General features: G+C 34.1%; 1 protein-coding gene across 3 annotated transcripts; it reads left to right on the top strand.

Moving 5' to 3' along the window:
• Window positions 1–264: 264 nt before the first annotated feature.
• Window positions 265–20,609, top strand: LOC148266449 (transcription factor bHLH68-like). 3 transcript variants are annotated; one of them, XR_015818533.1, is made up of 9 exons: window positions 265–760; window positions 883–1,198; window positions 1,314–1,388; window positions 1,623–1,688; window positions 2,286–2,351; window positions 2,548–2,595; window positions 3,483–3,527; window positions 19,133–19,260; window positions 20,270–20,394. XR_015818533.1 is itself a non-coding variant. In XM_088218127.1 (8 exons), the coding sequence occupies exons 1-8, from the start codon at window positions 582–584 to the stop codon at window positions 19,199–19,201; spliced, it is 864 nt and encodes a 287-aa protein (XP_088074253.1). In that variant the 5' UTR covers window positions 265–581; the 3' UTR covers window positions 19,202–19,488. The 3 variants fall into 3 exon arrangements, 2 of the variants coding, with proteins under 2 accessions (XP_088074253.1, XP_088074252.1); XM_088218127.1 differs by lacking the exon at window positions 20,270–20,394 and having other exon boundaries at window positions 19,133–19,488; XM_088218126.1 differs by lacking the exon at window positions 19,133–19,260 and having other exon boundaries at window positions 266–760; window positions 20,270–20,609.
• The last annotated feature ends 793 nt before the right edge of the window (window positions 20,610–21,402 follow it).

Raw genomic sequence — 21,402 nt, 5'->3', positions numbered from 1 at the left:
AAACAATCCCAAGAAAGTACCCTAAATCAAGGAAATAAGTTCCTATAAACCATTAGTTTATGGACTGAAATCACAGTTCACCAGCTTTTTCTGCTTCACTTTAACATAAAGCAAAAGGAATAAAAGAGAATACTAAATTATACACCAAAGGAGAAGGAAAAAGAGGAAACATATGCAAAGCTCCTTAACCCCACACCCCCTATATATATAAGAATTATTTATAAACACACACTCTAGATAAATCACTCAAAGTTTCTTCAACCTCATATGAGAAAAGCAAAAAGGACCCTCAAAGCTCTTTGGCTAGGACTTGTTTGGTAGCATAAACAAGGAAATATCACAAAGTATAAGGCAGAAATTGAAAGAGAATATAAAGGAAAGGCGTATTTTTCTTTCTTCTTTTCAAACAGAAAAATTTTGTGTGGGGGTGTTCTACATATTTTTAATATATTATATTGTTTGGATGGGGGTATATATTGATGATTATGAATTGAAGTGTATATATGAGTAGTTTTGTGGATATAGGTCATTAGTGTTGTCCAAAAAATGATGTGTCAGAAACCCTAGTTGATAATTAAAGCATGCATCCATCATCACAGCAATTTTCTGCTTCGTTATCCCCATCTTCATCTCCTTTCTCTCCTGATCAATATGCATTTGGGTCTCCTTTAATCCCTTTGAATTCCTTGCCTGATCATCATCATCATCATAACCCAACTGATTATCATCAGCTTCCACAACCTTGGAGCCAATTACTGCTGTAAGTACTAATGAACTGAAAGCTAGTTGATTTATCAAAACTCCTTTGATCCAGTAACCTTCAATATTATATATTTATAGACCTGATCATCAGTATCTTGTTGTTGTAATTGGGTATTTCAGGAATGGATTATCTAGTAATGAAGATGAGAGGTTAGGGCTGAGTGATGATCATTTTCAGACTAAGAAGTCAGAGAATTGGGAGGATCAAGTACTCTTAAATTTATCTCCAACTGTTGATGTCAAGCAAGAAGTTTCCCTAAATAGAAAGTTCTTTGATCATGGGGATGAAGAACTACAAGGATCTAAGCCTGCTTGGTCTCAAATCATGCCAGTTTTGGGAAACTGTGTTGTTAGCTTAAGCAATAACTTAGTAGATTTCACATCTTATAACAATTCTGATGGGGGTGGCAATCAACGTGTAGATCATTCATCCGAGGTAACAAAGAGAAAAAAACATTTTGGGTTTATATATATGAGTGTTTATATATATGTATATATAGCTATATACATAGATATATAGATTTTCATATATATTGCACCTTTTATGGTAGTGTAATAACACAGGCGGTGGTGGGGTGTCTAAGAAAGCTAGGGTTCAGCTCTCTTCAAGCCAACCACCATTAAAGGTATAAGAACTAAAAAAGATTTTTTTTTTCTCTCTCCCTCTTCTCAACCCCATGTTATGTCTTTCTTGATTGTCTATTTCTTCAAGCGTGCGTTATTCTTCTGCTACTTGCTATTTTTTTAAAGAATGAGATTGAAATAATTAATTCTAAAAAATCAAGAAAACAATATGGGTGTGTTTTGATTCTTTTAATAATATTAATTATTATTATAAAATATGTACTCATGAATACCAGGTGCGAAAGGAAAAGCTAGGTGATAGAATTACAGCCCTCCACCAGCTAGTTTCCCCATTTGGAAAGGTATAAATATGTATATATAAATATTACATATATTAACCTAAAATGCTGTTGTTTTAGCTGAAACACTAAAGTTTTATTCTATAATAAAACTCATACACTCGAATATAATTAATATTTATTTTTTTATTTTATGATGACACTACTGATCAGTACTATCAGTTCCTTTATTATTATTATTAATTATTTTTTGGGTCTTCATCTGTTTATCGTTTATCATCTAGGTTTTTTCTTTCATAATACTACACACCTATACCTTTTTTAGGTTTTAATGATTTACCAGCTAGTTTTTGCATTTGGAGGGGTATAGATGTGTGTAATATATAAATATTATATGTTGTATATTAACCTAAAATGCTTTTGTTTCAGCAAGAAAACTGAAATTTTTATTCTATGATAAAATCTATACACTAGAATATAATTAACATTTATTTTTTTGTTTTATGATGACAGTACTGATCAGTACCATCAATTCCTTTATTATTATAATTAATTATTTTTTAGATTTTTACCTTTTTATCTTTTATCATCGAAATTTTTTCTTTTAACCTTAAAGATGGCCAAAAAGATTATTTAGAAGTGCGTTGCATCTTTTTGCAGACTGACACAGCTTCTGTCTTGCTAGAAGCTATTGGATATATCAGATTCCTTCAGAGTCAAATTGAGGTAAAATTTAAAATTTCTACAACAAATAATTATTTTAAAACAGATAAATAAAAATCTTTCTACTACCAACTCACTATTAGAGAAGAGCATGCATTTAAAGTTACAATGCTTACTTATGCTTTCTGTTTTTAAGTTATGAAAGTTGTAATTATCATATATTCTCTTTTAACCCTTTTCTTGTTTAATGATTTTGCAGGCTCTTAGCTCCCCTTACTTGGCTACAAACATGAAAACCCAACAATATGTAAGTATTTATATCATTAATATTCTCACCTAGAATATTTAGCTAAGATAACATAATGTTTTTAATTATAAGATTTGATGATTCAGAGTTTCAAATCCAATTTTCTTTTTCCTTTTTACTCGAAGAAAATATATATAGATACACATCATATAATTAATACTCCTAAGAAAAACCAAAAATCTTTCTCCCTTTCTATCTCATAATTTATCTAACCATCTTCAGAAGTAATGCCCATGTATTGAAAACCAACATTTTTAAAACAATTATAGCATAATTAATTTTTAAAATACTAAGGTTTTAATTTGCTGAATATATAAAAATACCTTTTAGTTTTCATGATTTTGTGGATTTATATCTATTTACATATCTTCTTGTGAGATTGCAGGTGTAATAGTTGTATGTTTGCAAAATAGTTAAAAGTAGATTAAAATAGATTTCTAATGAATACTAAAAATAATATTTTAATATTATTTTAATTTTATCATCATATTTTACCATTATTCTTAATTGTTAACATCTTGTATATTTTTTGAATAATATAAATATAAATATAAAATTAAACGAGAAAACCTTTTTTTATGTTATAAAAGAATTCTAAAATTATCAAGTTATAACTTAGAGCCGATAGTAAGTTTGGAAATGCACTAATTACTCCACATTTTAGCTTGTTATGATTATTTCCTAGTCATAACATTACATTTTTATAAATAACTTATTAAAATTCTGAATTGACTAATATATTTATAAACTAAAATTTTTATTATATTATGAAATAAAATAATTATACTAATAACTCTCATACAAGATAATTTCTTCACATTTATTATATTATTCAGAGTAATTGGAGTCTAATGTCTAATTTAATGGAGAAAAATATGTTCTTCTAGGTTCAAGGAGAAAAAAATGGTGTATTTCCCGAAGACACAGGTCAGGTACGCTGCTTCATTCGATCCATCACTTCCAAGAAAAGCACTTTTTATAATTAATCTGGAAAGGAATCATTACTACGTATTTTATATCATAAAAAAAGAAGGGAAAACAACGGTAATTCTCTGCTTTAAAGTGTAATATGGGTTACTAAATATTTTCTTGGAATAAATTATCTTTAAAAAATATAATAACAAAGAAAATTAAAAAAATCATGAACAATTTTGTTATTTTGTTATTTGATAATTTGTCAGATACGAAACAAAAATGTATAATTAATTGCAAATGATATATTTTATTTTAATATTTTTAACTTAATTCTTCGTATTTATATAAAAAGTACATTCTTTTAACACTCCCCTTAAAACTAAAAATAGATGTTATACATCATCAACTTGGAAATAATAATTTGAAACGTTGGACTTCTCGAAATTTTTGTCACGCCTAAGTTGGTGGGCATATAGGATGTCCATATCATGCCTATGTCTAATTTCTCTTTGATAACATATCTATCAATTTTAATGTGTTTTATCATATCATGTTATTTAAGATTATAAATAATATTTATTGTTAAGGCACACTGCACCACCCCTCTTAATTCTTAGATTTTTTAGGAATTTTTTCAACCATAGTAACTCATATATTCCTTGTATCATTTCTTAGAATTCAAACTCTGTACTTAATCTTGCGACTATATTCTACTATTTGCTCTTTTAAATGACAAAGTTATTCAAAGGAAGGTACAAATTTGTAGTAAATCTTTTATCCACTACTAATCCTAGATAGTCTGTATCAATATAAGTTTCAAGGATCAACTTTTTATTCTTTTTAAACATTATGTGACATCTCAGGTGCCAATTAGGGCAAATAGGTATCAGATACAGATTTAGAATAACGAGTGCATGATAATATTTATGCAGCGGAATCAAACCTTAATAAATTTCTTACAGATATATATATAATATTCCAAATACATACATCACTGAGACCAGAAGTGGCTACAAAATACAAAACATAAGAGTCACTTCTTTCACTATGCTACTGGAATTCATCAGAGTGCGGAAATAGACATGCACTTAGACCTGTGGATCTACGGGATCCTCATAAACTTCTAAGGGTAGGTCTGCCTACGGTTCCTCATTTTCTTCCTCATTTGAGGGGATGGAAAGAGTGAGTTCCATATGTTCAGTAAGAAAAATAATATTAATTAACATCGTAAGATTTTAAAAGTTTATTTTTTTTTTACCGTTCAGCTTCCTCGTTTACCAAACTCATCATTAGGAAAAATTATTTATTTGAATATCAAAATAGTATGTTAGCACAAAAAATCAAATATACATATATCATGCCAAATAATAGAGAAAATTAAATAAATCATGAAATGCAGAGATTTTTCGTGTCATGGTTTGTAAAGTCGTTACAAACTTCCATATTTGAGGGCAGATACAGATACAGATTTCCAATTTCTCAAGTGGAATGACCATATTAGATACATACATGACAATTTGCTCAGGTCCATTTCCGGCTAGCCAAATCATGGTACGATTTATGACCACGGCTGTACCAACTATAATGGTCCTAACAGATAGTCTACAGTCATCACATTACTTTGCCATGGTGACCCCTACAGATAGTGCGATACCACTCTCGTTAGAGGGCATGCTGTCATCCACTAGGAGTGGTCATCGTACGTCTTTTCAGACCATATAAGGGAGAAAATAGATATCTCTCAGAGATAAAAGGCCTAACGAGACATTTGATGCAATATACATGTCAATACAGATATAGTTCGGACCATACATACTTCATTCCACTTTTCTCTTTTTCTTTCTTCTTTTATTTTAATTTTATTATAACGAGCTATATATTACATTTATTACATGTAAATTCATAAAATATCTGTAAATCACACAGCATGCTTGAAAATAAGAACAATTAGACTCATTTTAATATAGAGGCATGTAAAACATGCAAAATAATTATCATATTAAATTTGTTTATCTAAAAATACTCCTTAAGACGTCGAAAGTAATACTAGATTTCTTACCGAAACCTCGATATTTTTTTCTTCACCATTTTTCCTTCATTTCTCTTCTTATCTCACTAATTTACTATCTTTTTCTCTTTCTCTCTCTAAACCTTTAAAAAATGGAAGAAATAGAAGTATGGAGAGGAAGGGAAGGAGAGGGAAATTTATAGAATTTCATTGGATTTGCGCCAAGTGGCGAAATTCGGTGAAGAGAGAGGAGAAAAAGATTCTTGGCACGAAAAATGAGGGAGGAAAATTTCCTCCACCGGCGGCGGAGCACTGCCTGAGGTGCGTATGTCCCATGCATATGTGCGTGCGGAGGGGACGTGCGTGCTGGCGTGTGGATGGGACATGTGCGCTGTGTGCACGCCCTGCAGCCACTGTGCGTACGCATAGTGCCGAGCTCCAGCGCGGGCAAACCGTTTTCTCATGGGATATTTTCTGTGAGTAGGTTTTATCCTGTTTAACTGTTTTCTAATTTTTTTCTAAATTTTTCTTTTGAAATAAAATAAAATAATTTAAAATAAAATAAAATAGAATAATAATAAAATAAATAAAATAAATAAAAATTAAAAATAAAAATAGATTAAAATCACAGATTTCGAGAACAACGTAAATTAATTTAAATTTAAGGCGGTCAAAGATATAAATAAATAGAGTTTCTAAATCATTTTAGCACAATGATAGGCGGGGTGTTACATCCCTCCCACTTAAAAATATTTGGTCTCCAAATTTATCTCGAATAAGTCTGGATACTTCTTTTGTATTTCATCCTCCAACTCCCACGTCACTTCTTCCGGGGTGTGATGCTGTCAACGTACCTTCACCATGAGAATCGTCTTATTACATAAGGTCTTATCAGTCCACCAGAGAATTTTCACAGGAAACTCCTCATAAGTCATATCGGTTTGTACCTGTACCTCATCACGAAGAATAACATGAGAAGAATCAAGGTGGTACTTCTTGAGCATCGAGACATGAAGTACATCATGTAAACCTGCAAACTCCTGAGATAGAGTGAGGCGGTAAGCGACGAGTCCAATGCGCTCGATGATCGAAAAAGATCCCACATATCGAGGGCTCAACTTCTCTCTCTTTCCAAACCGCATCTTGCCTTTGTAGGGACAGACTTTAAGGAAACCTTGATCTGCTATGACAAACTCTAAGGGTTGGTTACGATTATTGGTGTTACTCTTTTGACGGCTTTGGGCAGTTGCCAAATTCTTGTGGATTATTACGACTTTCTCAATGGTTTCCTGAATAAAGTCTGGTCCCAAGTGGCACTGGTTCCCAACTTCACTCCAGCAAGCACAAGACATGTCTTCCAATGTCTGGATCGTACACTCAGACTGACCATCCATCTGGCGATAATAAGCAGTGTTGAAGTACAACCAAGACCCTAAGGCTTCTTAGAAGCTGTCCCAAAAGTGAGAGGTGAACTGGTGGTTGTGGTTGGATACAATGGATGAGGAAACTCTATGGAGTCGAACAATCTCATCCACATATAGACGGGTTAATTTATTGGTGGAGTCTGTGGTTTGAATAGGCAGGAAATGGACAGTCTTGGTCAGCCTATCCACAATAACCCAAATGGCATTTCGATCAAAACAGGTCTTGGGCAATCCGGTGACAAAACCCATAGTTACGTGCTCCCATTTTCATTTGGGAATCGGAAGACCCAGTAGCAAGCCACCGGGTCTCTAATGTTCTATATTTATCCGTTGACAAGTAAAGAATCAAGAGACGTATTCAACTATATCTTTCTTCATTTCTGGCCACCAATATTGTCGTTTCAAGTCCTGGTACATCTTGATACTTCTAGGATGGATAGATAACTTAGAAGCATGGGCAGTCTTGAGTACATTTGTACGTACTGCATCGAAGACCCAAATTCGATTTTAGAATCTGAACAATCCGTCATCAGAGATCCTGAAATCAAGAGATTCATCCGAAGTAAACTTACCCAGACTTTTGATGAGTTTCGGGTCTGTGGCCTGTGTTTCCCAGATCTTCATAAAGAGATCCGGTAGGGCTTGGATTTGGGCGAGGTAGGTGCCTTTGCCATAATAGCTTAGGTGGAGTGATTGCACAGTGTCCATCATCTTCCAACTGGAGGCCATAGTTTGGGCTAACACGGTAGACTCTCGTCGACTTAGGGCATCAGCGACTACATGCCCTCTCCTAGGGTGATAAATGATTTGACAATCATAATCCCTCAGAAGATTCAGCCAACGTCTTTGACTCATGTTTAACTCCCGTTGCGAAAAGATATATTTGAGACTCTTATGGTCAGTATAGATTTTGAAAGTCTGGCCATACAGGTAATGCCACCATAACTTTAGGGCAAAGATAATGGCTATCAGCTCCAGGTCGTGGGTAGTTTTGCTCATGGACTTTGAGTTGTCGGGATTCAAAAGTGACTACTCTGCCATGTTGCATCAAGACACACCCCAAACCAATATGAGATGCATCACAGTAAACTTAAAATCTCCCCTCATTATCTGGGAGGATCAACACAGGGGCAAAGGTGAGATGGCACTTCAGCTCCATAAAGCTTTCACTGTATACATAATTCCAAACGAAGGGAACACCCTTTCTTGTGAGTCGAGTCATGGGGGCAGCAATCTTGGCAAATCCATTAATGAATCATCGGTAGTAGCCTGCCAAGCTAAAGAAACTACATACCTCGGTGACATTGGTGGGTGGACTCTAGCTGGTCACTAATTCCACCTTATACGGGTCTATATAAACTCCTTCACTTGAAATTACATGACCGAAAAAAGAAACTTGATCCAACAAAAAAGAGTACTTGCTTAGTTTAGCATACAATTGGTTTTGACGAAGGGTCTCCAGCACTTCAGCCAAATGCACAATATGTTTTCCATGGCTTTTGGAATACATCAGAATGTCATCAATAAAGACGATGACATATAGATCCAGTGCGTGTCAGAAAACTCAGTTCATTAGGTCCATGAAAGCTACTGGGGTATTAGTCAATTCGAACGGAATCACCTTGAACTCGTACAATCTGTATCTACACCGAAAGGTAGTTTTCAGAATATCTTCTTCCTTCACTCTAAACTTGTGGTACTTGGTTCTGAGATCGTTCTTAGAGAAGACTGTGGCTCCTTCTAGTTGATTAAAGAGATCATTGATCGGGGGTAAGGGGTACTTTCTTTTAATGCTCACTCAGTTGAGTTCCCTATAGTCGATGCAGAGTCGGAGGGTACCATCTTTTTTCTTTTCGAATAATACCAGAGCGCCCCAAAGAGAATGGCTAGGGCGAATGAATTTCTGGGGTGATAAGATCAGAAAGCTGATATTCCAGCTCTGTTAGCTCAGACTCATGCAATATGCTGGCTTCGAGATCGGTTGTGTTCTGGGCAATAATATAATCAGGAACTCTACCTCACGTGGGGGAGATAGACAGAGAGTTCGATTGGAAAGACATTAGGAAAATTACAAACAATTGGTATAGAACACACAGCAGGATCAACGTCCATATTTATATTAATTTAATTGTTAAAAAAATGATAACAACCTTTATTTCTTTTTCGGTGATAGTAAAGTTAAAATTTTACTTTCACAGTCTATTATAGCTCTATACTTTTCCAACCAATCTGTTCCTAATATTATATTAAATCCTATAAAATCTAATAGTATTAAGTTTAAATATACTTCTATCCCTGAAGTTTTTATCCTACAGTCCTTATATACACGTTGAGCCTCTAGTAGTCATTTAGAGGGAGTTTTCACTACTAGCATTTTTTCTAAGGCTTCTGCTCTCAATTCTAAGTTACCCGTAAATGCACAGAAAATAAAAAAATGAGTTGTACCATTATCAATCAGAGCCTTGGCAGGAATATTATGAATCGAAATCATACCCTGGATAAGAATAGGAGCAGGAAGGACTTCAGTTTCATCTAAATGGTACACTCGACCTCATGTTGTGGGTCAGGCTACATCTTTTGGTCACTAAGGGCAGTCTTTTATGAGGTGCTGGGTGCTTCTGCACTGATAGCAGACGTGATTGATATGCCAATATAGTAGGTCACCATGCAAGCGACCACAATGTTGACCAGGTTGGTTAGTTCGGGCAGGTGGGGTTGTAGGTGGGGCCAAGGCAAAATGAAGGGCAATTCTGATTCGTTTGTCTGGGGGGTTACTTACTGGGTCAGACAATCTCTTTCTAAGCTGTTGGGGCTGTTGTTGGGCTCGAACTCGAGCAAAGTGTTGGTGCTTAGCTGAGATAAAATCTTCGACCAACTAGGTATGTTTTGTAATAGCCCCGGAAATTTAAATGAAATGTATGTATTAAAAATCTCAAATGCAGAAGCGTAATAAAAGTTTTGATTAACATTCCTTACACAATAACCAAAACGTACTCAAAACATGAAGGAACAAACTAACTAAAAGAGATACTCGAAATAAGAACTATAAATATAACTATGAAGTCTTTAGGCGTCCCTTTCGCCGTCTTCCTGCGGAACGGGCTCGGGAACAGCGTCTTCCTGATCTGAAATGGTTAAATAAGTAATGAGCTACACTAGCCCAGTAAAGACATCACACTATCTCACCACCATGGAAGTAAAGGTGGGTAGAAAACAAAAATGACCAATGGAGCATAATTTATAACAAACTCGTTTATTAACATAAAAACCTTTACTGTCCACTTACCTCGGTGAGATCCATGAAAACAACATATGAAAGCGATAACATTATCATCATCATGAAATTATATAGACTTTATAACATAACACTTACCATGCCTTTGCATTTCAATTATTAAACAACATATTTTTCTCTTTTACCAGCCTACTAGTATCCATGGGGATCCTAGGGGTCCTCGCTACACGTGAACCACTAACATTAATAACCTGATTCTAGGGCCGTCCCCATACCCCGTCCGGTATGGGCGCCAAAACCATAAACCTCCATACCTCGTCCAGTATGAGGGTTAAACGGGCCGTCCCCATACCCAGTCCGGTATGGGCGCCAAAATACATAAGGTCTCCATACCCCGTCCGGTATGAGAGACCACGTTCTCGGTAGGGTTCCCTACGGACCCGGTCTGTCCACCATCTCCCAGGATATCTAGTCAGGCTGTCCACATTATCCATTTATCAATTCACATAACTTTTTTGCCTTTTTCCTTGATCTCAATCATCCAATCATACACAACATGTAAACTATTAATTGACACCAAACAAGACAACACAGTATCGGGTTCACCATAATACAAACCATGATTCATGCATACGAGACCATAACATAATTACATCAAACATCATACTACATTTAATACTGAAAATTAGATCAAATAACAACTGACCAACAATGTATCAGACTCGGGCTCCATTGGCAACCTTAATCAATTATACATCTATAAAGTCACAAAGTATCGTTTAATTATTTATTAAGCTTTAATACCGTGATAGGAGGTAGGGTGAGAGATCCTTACTTGTTTCGGAGTCTGAAATCGACTCTACAGTGCGCCTACGGGCTGTCCCTAAATTCCCTGAATTTTTATCGAAAAACTAAAACGCACTACCGATACCTACACGTGCCCCAAAAAATCCCAAATCAGACCTAGGGCCCCTTTTGGCCAATAACAGAATTCTGGCACGGCGGCTTCGCCGTGCTCTGGCAACAGCGCCGCCGCCTGCGGCAGTGATCCGCCTCGGTTTGGTCGTTTTTGACCGAATTCGGCCAAACTTGCATCGGTCCCTGCGGTAAAATAACCCTAGGCCCTCGGTGGGCCAAAAAATCACAAAAAACTGAGACTTACCGGCGGCGGTGCTCTTGGGTGCGGCGGCTCCTCCGGCGTGAGTCGCGTTTTGATGTTTGGCTCCGATCAACCTATAGAAAAAAAGAACAGTGATCACAGTGGTATAAAATTTGCATCGAACGGAGGCCGGGAAGGGCCTCATCGGAGGCAAAAATAGAGGGGAGTCGTGGCGGCGCCGCCAGACTTCGGCGGGGTTTTCCGGCTGATTGGCCGGTGGTTTGGCCATAGGCGGATTCAACATCGAAAAATGAGCCAGGTGGAGAAAATTTACCTCGATTGGCGGTCAGAAACTTCTCTGGTGCGGTGGCGGGTGGCGGCGTCCTGCTCATCCGGTGTCTGGTTCTTCTTCTCCGGCGAGGCACTGGCGGCTAGAGTTTTGTGGTCAGGTGTGGGTGAGGTTATTTATAACCTTTGCATTTTAATCTCAACCGTCCATCAAGATTAAATCTGGACCGTCGGATCGCGCGCACGTGGATCACCCACGTGGCTCGTCCCGTGTTAGCGTTTCCTTACCACGTGGCGTGTCCTGGTTGGCCAGGGCTGCTGACGTGGCACAACTTTTCTAAATTGCGTTTTGACCCCTGGTTTCTGATTTTTTTTTTCAAAAACACCCCCAGAATCTAAATTTTCACCCTTTTTTCCCAAAATCAATTTCAATTAAATCCAAATAATATTTTTACCCAATTTTATCATTATTAATATTTTTATTTTCATTAAATTAAATTAAATTAAATTAAAATCTTATAAATTAAATATATAAAAAAATTAAACTAAATATTCAAATACAAAAATAAAAATAAAAATTCAAAAAAATATTTGGGTGTTACATGTTCAAGCATCTTTGCATATAAGCTGGGTCTCAGCATTGCGACCTGGTCATAAATGTTAGCATGAAGGTCCTTGAGAAACTTCCTAACTTTTTGACTTTTGAGGGTGACCATTAAAGGAGCAAACCTAGACAGTTGAACAAATCAGGCTGCATATTGGGCTACAGACAAGCTTCCTGGGCAGAGGTCCTTGAATTCCTCCTCTTTATATTTCCAAACATAAGTAGGGAAAAAGTTATCAAAGAAAGCATCCATGAAAACTTCTCAGGTAGTAGGGATAGGTAGGACTTTTTTCCTAAGTCGCCACCAGTGTTCAGCTTCACCGTTTAACATAAAGGCTGCAAGAGGGACTTTTTGTTCTTTGGTCAAGTCTAGTACAAAGAAGAGTTTTTCTATTTGAGGATCCATACTTCGGTTACTAAAGGATCATGACCACCTTTTAACTGTGGGGGGTTAAGTTTTCTAAACTCCACTATACTATAGGAGATAGACCGATCTGGGTTTCGAAACTCAAGGGTAGGGGGTGGACAAGGATTGGCCTAGTTTTGTCCTACGGCTGCAGTTAATCCTTGAACAGCTCAGAAAAGTTCTGCAAATGCAATCATGGTCGAATGATCTGGGGCTTCAGGTCGTTCAGTACGTTCTACAGATGGTCTTCCTCGCTTCATTCCTACAAAAGAAAGGAAGACACGAGTTGGAGATTTAATCTTTGAAAGGAGGACATTTATCTTTCTTAGGTATTTTAAAAGGTTTATCTATCCTAGGTCTTAGTGTAAGGGATTTGTTCTGCGATATTATGCTCTGATACCACTTGTGACATTCCAAGTGCCAATTAAAGTAAATGGGTGTCAAATATAGATTCAGAATAACGAGTGCATGATAATATTTATGCAGCGGAATCAATCCTAAACAAATCCCTTACAGATATATATATATATAATGTTCCAAATACATATATCACTGAGGCTAGAAGTAGTTACAAAATACAAAACATAAGGGCCACTTTTTTTACTATGCTACTAGAATTCATCAAAGTGCGAAAACAGACATGCACTCAGATATATGGATCCACAGGATCCTCATAGACTTCCAAGGGTAGATCTACTTGTGGTTCCTTATTTTATTCCTCATCTAAGGGGGGATGAAAAGAGTGAGTCTCATATGCTCAGTAAGGAAAATAATATTAAATTAACATCGTAAGATTTCAAAAGTTTATTATTTTTCTTACTGTTCAGCTTCCTCATTTACCTAACTCATTATTAGAAAAAATCGTTTATTTGAATATCAAAATAGTACGTTAGCATAAAAAATCAAATAAATAATAGCGAAAATCAAATAAATTATGAAATGCACAGATTTTTCGTGTCATGCTTCATGAAGTCATTACAAACTTCTATCTCTGATGGCAGATACATATATAGATTTCCAACTACCCAAGTAGAATGACTAGATCAGATACAGATACGACAATTTGCTCAGGCCCACTTTCGGCTGGCCAAATCACGGTACGATCTATGCCACGACTGTACCAACCATAGTGGTCTTAACAGATAGTCTATAGTCATGATATCACTTAGTCATGAGTGATCCCTACAGATAGTGTAATACAACTTTCGTCAGAGAGCACGCCGTCATCCACTAAAAGTGGTCATCTTACGTCTTTCTAGACCAGATAGGAGATGAGGAACAGATACCTTGAAGGGCAAGGGGAACAGATACTCCTCAAAGATAAAAAGTCTAATGGGACACTTGATGCAATATGCATGTCAATACAGATACAGTTTGGACCATATAGGCTTCATTCCACTTTTCTCTTTTTTTTTTCTTTTATTTTACTTTTATTATCATGGGCTATATATTACATTTATTACATGCAAATTTATCAAGTGTCAGTAAATCACACAGCATGCTTAAAAATCAGAACAATTCGACTCATTTGAATATAGAGGCATGTAAAACAGAAAAAATAACTATCATATTAAATTTTCTTATCTAAAATACTCCTTAAGGCATCGAAAGTAATACTAGATTCCTTACCGAAACTTTAATATTTTCTTCTTCACCGTTTTTCTTTCTTTCTCTTATTCTCTCACTAATTTATTATATATATATCTCTCTCTAAACCTTTAAAAAATGAAAGAAATAGAAGTGTGGAGAGGAAGGGAAGGGGGAGGGCAATTTATAGAATTTCAGAACCGTTGGATTTGCGCCAAGTGGCAAAATCTGATGAAGAGAGAGGAGAAAAAATTTTTGGCACGAAAAAAATTCTCTCTCTTTTTTTTTGTTTGTTGACTACTTTTGCTGAATTATATGTAAATCTAAAAAAAGTTCTCATAAACTTAAAAAAAAAATATATAAACTAAGAATAGGAATCTTTAACGAATGGAGGGAATAAAATTTCCTTCACCGGCGGTGGCGGCGTGCCGACCAAGCTACCAGTGGAGCATTTCTCGAGGTGGGAAAGCTTGGCCAGCGTGCTACAGGCGCACAGGCCTGCTGTCGCATGCACAGGTCTAGCTTGTGCGCATGCAGGACCTAGGCGCACTGGGCACTGCGCGCGCAGGCATATTGCACGTAGGCCCCAGGCGCACAGGGCCTGTTGCGCGGACGACATGCGTAAAGTGTCCGACGCCAGTCCATGTGCGAAGTGACGCGCGAATGGCCCGTCTACTCGCGACAGGACACACGAGCAGGTCCTGACCCCGCACCGTGCGTGCAGACGGGACGTGAGCATTGTGCGCACGTCCCGTGCGAGCTGGCATACGGATGGGTCATGCGCGCTCACAGTGCCTAGCACCCGTATGAGCAAACCATTTTTTTCGGGATTTTTTCCGCGAGTAGGTTTTTTTCAGTTTCACTGTTTTCTAATTTTTTTCTAAATTTCTCTTTTGAAATAAAATAAAATGATTTAAAATAAAATAAAATAAAATAAAAATAAAAATTAAAAATAAAAATAGATTAAAATTACAGATCTCGAGAGCAACATAAATTAATTTAAATTTAAGGTGGCCAATGACCTGAATAAATAGAGTTTCTAAATCATTTTAGCATAGTGATAGGCGGTGTGTTACATATTATACCTTTACCAAGTGTGGTAGTGTAATACTCTAAATCTTGTTTATAAGTGTACTTTTTTATGGTTATAGACGAACTAACTTATTGCACCTATTGCATAAATAATGTCAACTCTTATATGTGATAAGTAAAATCAAACCTTCCAACTAACTTTTGACACATCTCCTTATCAATTTCTAAATCATCCTCTATTAGTCTCAACTTATGATCAAGGTTAATAGGTATACTAGTTGGTTTACATGCCAATTTACTTGTATCGTCTATAGATCATTTATGTATTTTTATTATGAGATTAAGATTCATAATTTTAAATAAACTACTTTAATTCTTTGGAAGTACTAAAGCTTTCTCAATTCCTTGATTTTAAACTCTTTGGTTAGACAATGCTGGAGGCTAAGCTTTTCTTCTTTATCGTCTTATGTCATAATAATATCATCAATATATACTAAACGAGTAGTAACTCCCCGTGAATCAAAGTTTTTTGATAAATAGGGTGTGACTTTTCATAATTTACTTGCATCCCATGTCTAACATAAAATCTACTAAACACCATTGTAGATGACTGTTTAAGCCTATAAAGTGCCTTCTTCAATTTATACACTTGTTTGTACTCATTTCTTTGGTAAATCCTAGTGAAATTTTCATGTAGATCTCTTATGTAGTTCTCCATGTATGAATTCATTTTTAACATTAAATTGTTGTAACTATGTGTTGAAGTAGGCTGTTAAAGATAACATAATTTGCATTGTATTCAATTTTATAACTAGCGTGAGTTTTTCTTGATAGTTTATCCCATAAGTTTGGGAATGATCTTTGACAATTAACCTTGATTTATACCTTTTAATTGTTTCATTTATCATGTATTTTATGGCGAACACCATTTACTTCGTGCAAGATTCTTTCCTTGCGTAAGTCCATAATGTCCCACGTATCATTCTTTTCTAGTGCATGAATTTTAATAGTTATAGTATTTTTTTTATTTCTCCGAGGGTAATACCTAAGATACAATGATATGGAATAGACTTAGTATTATGATTAATCCCTGTAAAATTGTGAATACTTTCAAAGGATACAAATCATGAAATTAGATAAAGTGGATATTAGCATTTCTTAGTTCTTTTATGGATTGCAACGGGTACATCAATGTCATATTGTGTAAGGTTTTTGAGACTCACCTCAATTCCATAACTTGTCTTTGATGCTTAAACTTACCTCAGCTTAGGACCTAGATTATTCTTCCTTAAGTACATTGAGTAAATCTCGAATCACGTAAGGTTTTTTAGATCGGTGATTATAAGGGTTTTGTTCTCGTGGTGTAGATGGTAAATCTGGGGTGAGTATTAATTGTGAAAAGTTGAGGTGCATAGAAAGATCTGTATCATTATCTTCTAACTTTGGCTCCCATGAAGATAATGTTAGGTGAAATAGGATTCTGTCTCAATAAAGGTAACATCCACAGACACATAAATTTTTTATGTAAATAAATGATAGCACTTGTACCCTATTTGAAAAAAGGAATACCCCATAAACAAACATTTTAAAGTAATGAGATTTTTTTTCTCTCTCTAGTGAGAATGGATATGAACAAATGAGACACACTCAAATATGAGGATTAGATGGTTTTTGACGCTAATTTTTAGATAAACTTTAGAGACGATTTCGAAATAGCTTTTAGGATCAAGAACATCAGAATGTAATTGATTGATAATGTAGATAACACTAAGAATTGATTGTTTGGGAGCATGATTCTAGTATAATAAAGGTTTTAGTAGCAGCAAGGATGTGATTATTCTTTCATTATATTATTCTATTTTATTGTGGAGCGTGAACACATGATGATTCATGAATAATCCATTCTTAGTTAAAAAGAGAAAACAATGTACAATAAAAAGAAGTTTTATATCTTTGGTACAAAATTACTTTATGTGGATTCTAGATTGTAATTGATCAATTTATAAAATTGAGGTACTCTGTAACTCATATCAAATTCTGACTTGACTAAAAAAAAAAACCATGTGACTCTTGTGTAATTATAATTGAGTGACACAAACCATTGAACCTCAGATATATTAAGAGCATGGATAGGTCTTAAATATCACTATCAATTAATAAAAAGGGAAATTTACTTCTGTTATTAGTAATAAAAAATATTACACATTTATATTTAGCAAATTCACATACATCGCAATATAAATATCTATCAACAGAGTCTTTAAATAGAAAAAATATAACCTTTAAAATTAAAAAGGATGATTAAGTTATTTATGGTAAAGTCAAAGCCCGATGGTAGAGTTAATAGTTATGGTAAAAAAGGATAATTTAGGCGTATCTAAGTAGCATAATTTGTTCTTGGCTTCAGTATGTCTAATTATCTTTCCCAAGTTTAATCTTGAAAATCAAAATTAAAAGAAAAAGAATATTATTTTGCAGTTCAAATCCTTGGTTAATTTAGTAATAGATACAATATTAGTAAACAACTTAGAGACACGTAACATATTTTTAAGATCAAGATTAAAGTTAATTTTAATGGTAGTTATCCTTATAATGGTGTTTATAAGTCTATCCGCAATACTAATTTGTTTACTACTTGTGCATGGAGAATATGTATAAAAGTTTTTAAGAATTGGTCACATGATTAGTAGCCCTTGAGTATATAATCCGTAATTTCTCAAATAGTATATTTGAGACATTTAAACCATATGAGTGAGAAAACATACCTAAATGTGCTAACATACATTTACTTGTGGGTTTCTCTAGGTCCTTAAGTTTGCTTTTTAGTTTTTTAGTTTTAACTTTGAATTCAGTCAAGTCAGTGAGTTTTTCATCTTCTTGTTTATTAACTACATGACCTTGTCTCTAAGGCTTCTAATGGGGAGTTCTTGTACCACCATTCTTTGCTTAAGGTAGTGAGGTTTTGCTGGAGCTTCCAACATTTTTTTAATATGTCGAAACTTCTTATAGAAGGTACACCGTAAATTGTCCTTATTATCTCATAAATTTTCATTGTTACTATGTTCTTTTCCTATTAACATAGTTTGGAGCCTTCAATTGTCATTGTTGAGTCATCGATAACACAAGGTTCTAGCATAACCACTCTTTTGCTTTCTTTGGCAATAACCAAAGATATTACCTCATTTAGAAATGATATATCTTCTTTTCTAATGATTTGAATTTTTACCTAATTATATTCTTCATTGTGTCCTACCATGAATTGCATATGCTCTGTCCTTTTTCCCCCATCCTTTAGGATAACAATATCTTTGTTGTTTTTCATACTGAAGCAACGATATTGATCAAGTTTCTGCCGCCAGTTTTTTAATAGGTTAACATACTCTTTAGCGAATTAAGTTCATTATTTTGTTGGCCAAGTTTTAATAGTCAGATTATAGATTAAGGCTTCATCTTTTACCTTAGAATAAGTTTATAAGATAGAATCTCATACTTCTCTAAGTTCTACAACCAAGTCATTATCATTGAATCTTCTTTATTCCATGTATTAAAATTTTGATCTCCTAGCTTTAGTTTGGCGCCTAAAATGTGACTGATTTTTCCTTTCTTTTTAGAATTATCTTAATCAATTGTGATCAATACAAGTAGTTCTTTTCATTGAAACGATAAACAACTTGAATTGGCTAGAATTTTCAATTAATTTGTGCATAATCTCCCATATAGGAATTTGTGCCAATGATTTGAGATGCAACTTCTAACATAATTTAGGTTTTAGGGCAATTGAGGCCAATTAAACAAATAAAAAAAAATAAGGGCTTTACTAGTTGGGCAACGACTATGAGACAAGGGCATTGCTAGAGGCAAATGCGGCTAAGAGCCACAACACCTAGGTTGTAGATGCAACTAGAAGCAAACACTACTGATTGGTCTACGTGGTTGCAGGTGGTTGGTTGCGCAATTGCTGCAGGTGGTGGCATGGCTTCTTTTGGTGGTTGGTTGGCTATTTTTTGACTATAAAGGCTGATAATGGCTGGTGTGGTGGTCGGCTATGAGGGTTGGCCCCCTTTAAGGTTTTCTTAGTTTGACCATAAGATCAAATAGAGTTTGTAAAATAATAATTAATTTCTTAACTTAGGGTTATTATACCATATCGAGAATAATTATACTATATTCTAATTGAATAATACGTCCCTATTAATACAAGTTTTAGAGATAAAAAAAGATATACAATTAATTACAAATAATGTATTTTTTTAATATATGATAACCTGACTTTGCCCTATTTATACATAAAGTATATTTTTTAACCAAAAAATAAAGTAACAACTTTTCGTTTTATAGTTGTTGAATGACATCTTCATGAAGAAAAAAGGAGCTTAAAACCAGTTAACACTTTGTCATCTTGAAGAAAATATTTTTAGGTTTATTTATTAATATTATCATCATTATTATCTTGGAGAAATTATTTTATAAATACATGTGGTATAATATTTCTTTTCTAATATTTGTATCAATGATATTCTCCTCATTATTTGAACATGAAGAGTTATCTGGTAATTAGCTTATATTTAATTTTCTTAAAACGGTATAAGTAAATAAATATTTATCTGTGTAGTGATTACAAGACATACATGCATAAATAATTTTATTTGCGATACTATCCATTTCATATTTTATTCATTAATTTTATTATGGTAAAAATAATTCAATTATTTGTCTAATTATATTAATGTCAATATAAAATTGAATAAAAATTTAAATTAAGTTATTTTGTTAATTAACTAAAATAATTTTTTCTATCTAATTTGTTATTTATTTAAATTATTTTTCACATAAATAAGTAATAGTTCTAACTAATTAATTGTATTTTCACATACAAATGAACAAAGTGGAGCAAGTAATGGATAATAATTAACACTCACATGTAAGATAATATTAAATACATAATTTTTATCCATTCAAATATTAGACAAGTATAGTTAAAAAATAATAATTAATTAAAAGAAAATTACTTGTGTTCTTTAACCTATTCAGTAATGTCTATACATATATACATGTGTTTATGAGTGAAATGATCAGGATGATGACCAAGAAAAGCTTAAGGACTTGAGAAGTAGAGGGCTGTGCTTGGTTCCTGTTGCATGCACCCAGCAGGTCGGGAGTGAGAATGGAGCTGATTACTGGGCACCGGCTTTCGGTGGTGGGTTTTGATCAGCACTCACCCAACTTTCTGCTCAAGGTTTTTTTCTGGAATTATATGTAAAATATACTACATATATATATATATATATGACATCATAAGCAGCCAGTTTGGTGTAATCCTAAGACTGATTGCTCATGATGCTAAATCACCTAAAGAACACTTATTATTCTACTGCTTAGTTAATTATTTAGTATTATTCTACTGCTTAATTAATTATTTAGTATGTATAAGCTTTATTTAATTTTTGTTTATATGCATATCTTTGAAAATTAGTTAACTTTCATTAAGCTATATTTATAGTACAGATAGAGCTTCGTGTATTTGAGATTCAGATAATTTTTGATAGGTCAAAATACTATTTTTGGTCCATATATTATTTTTGCTTATTCAATTTGATTTTATATAATTTTCATAATTTTTTTTACTTTTAAAAATTATTTGTACTAGCTCGCTTATGTTAATGTTGTTAGTATATTTATCACAAACACGTTGTCACAAAACTTGACATATGACATCATTTATTTATATTTTTTCATATTAAATATTGCATAGTATATGATTATGTAAAAATAATTTATTTTTTAATTTTTTCTAATAATAAAAAAAAATTATTATTAAAATCATGAAAAGAAAATCCTTCTTGGCTCATCTTTCTTTTCTTCCACCCAAGCCATGGACACCGACTGAGGAAGAGGAACCAAAACCATCACTTCAATAACCCCCTCATCCACTGAAGGTGAAATCAAAGTCACACGTCAAGCACAACACTTTTGGATAACTCATTTATGAGCATTTCCCTCATCTACTCTAAGGAATCTTTTGTCTTCCTTGTTGAGTTCTAATTAGAAAATATAATCAATTATGTAAATTAAAATAATTAACAAAATTATTTCACAGTAACCAATAATAATAATACCAAGCCCGTCAATACTGCAAATAAAAAAAATTAATGCATAACAAAGTAAATAATGTAAGTAAAGAAATGAACATAAAATTTTATATAGAAAAT

This window comes from Carica papaya, chromosome 4 (genome assembly GCF_054855325.1).
Source record: "Carica papaya isolate Zhongbai chromosome 4, ASM5485532v1, whole genome shotgun sequence".
NCBI classification, from domain to species: domain Eukaryota; kingdom Viridiplantae; phylum Streptophyta; class Magnoliopsida; order Brassicales; family Caricaceae; genus Carica; species Carica papaya.
The sequence above is the reverse complement of the archived record's forward strand: the minus strand, read 5'-3'. Positions and strand labels throughout refer to the sequence as shown.

What these genes read in the sequence shown, in the direction of transcription:
- LOC148266449 (XM_088218126.1), top strand. Translation starts at nt 582, where the DNA reads ATGCATCCATCATCACAGCAATTTTCTGCTTCGTTATCCCCATCTTCA. An exon ending in TCCTTCAGAGTCAAATTGAG is followed by an intron (nt 2,352 to 2,547) that starts GTAAAATTTAAA and finishes ATGATTTTGCAG; the next exon opens with GCTCTTAGCTCCCCTTACTT. An exon ending in ACATGAAAACCCAACAATAT is followed by an intron (nt 2,596 to 3,482) that starts GTAAGTATTTAT and finishes ATGTTCTTCTAG; the next exon opens with GTTCAAGGAGAAAAAAATGG.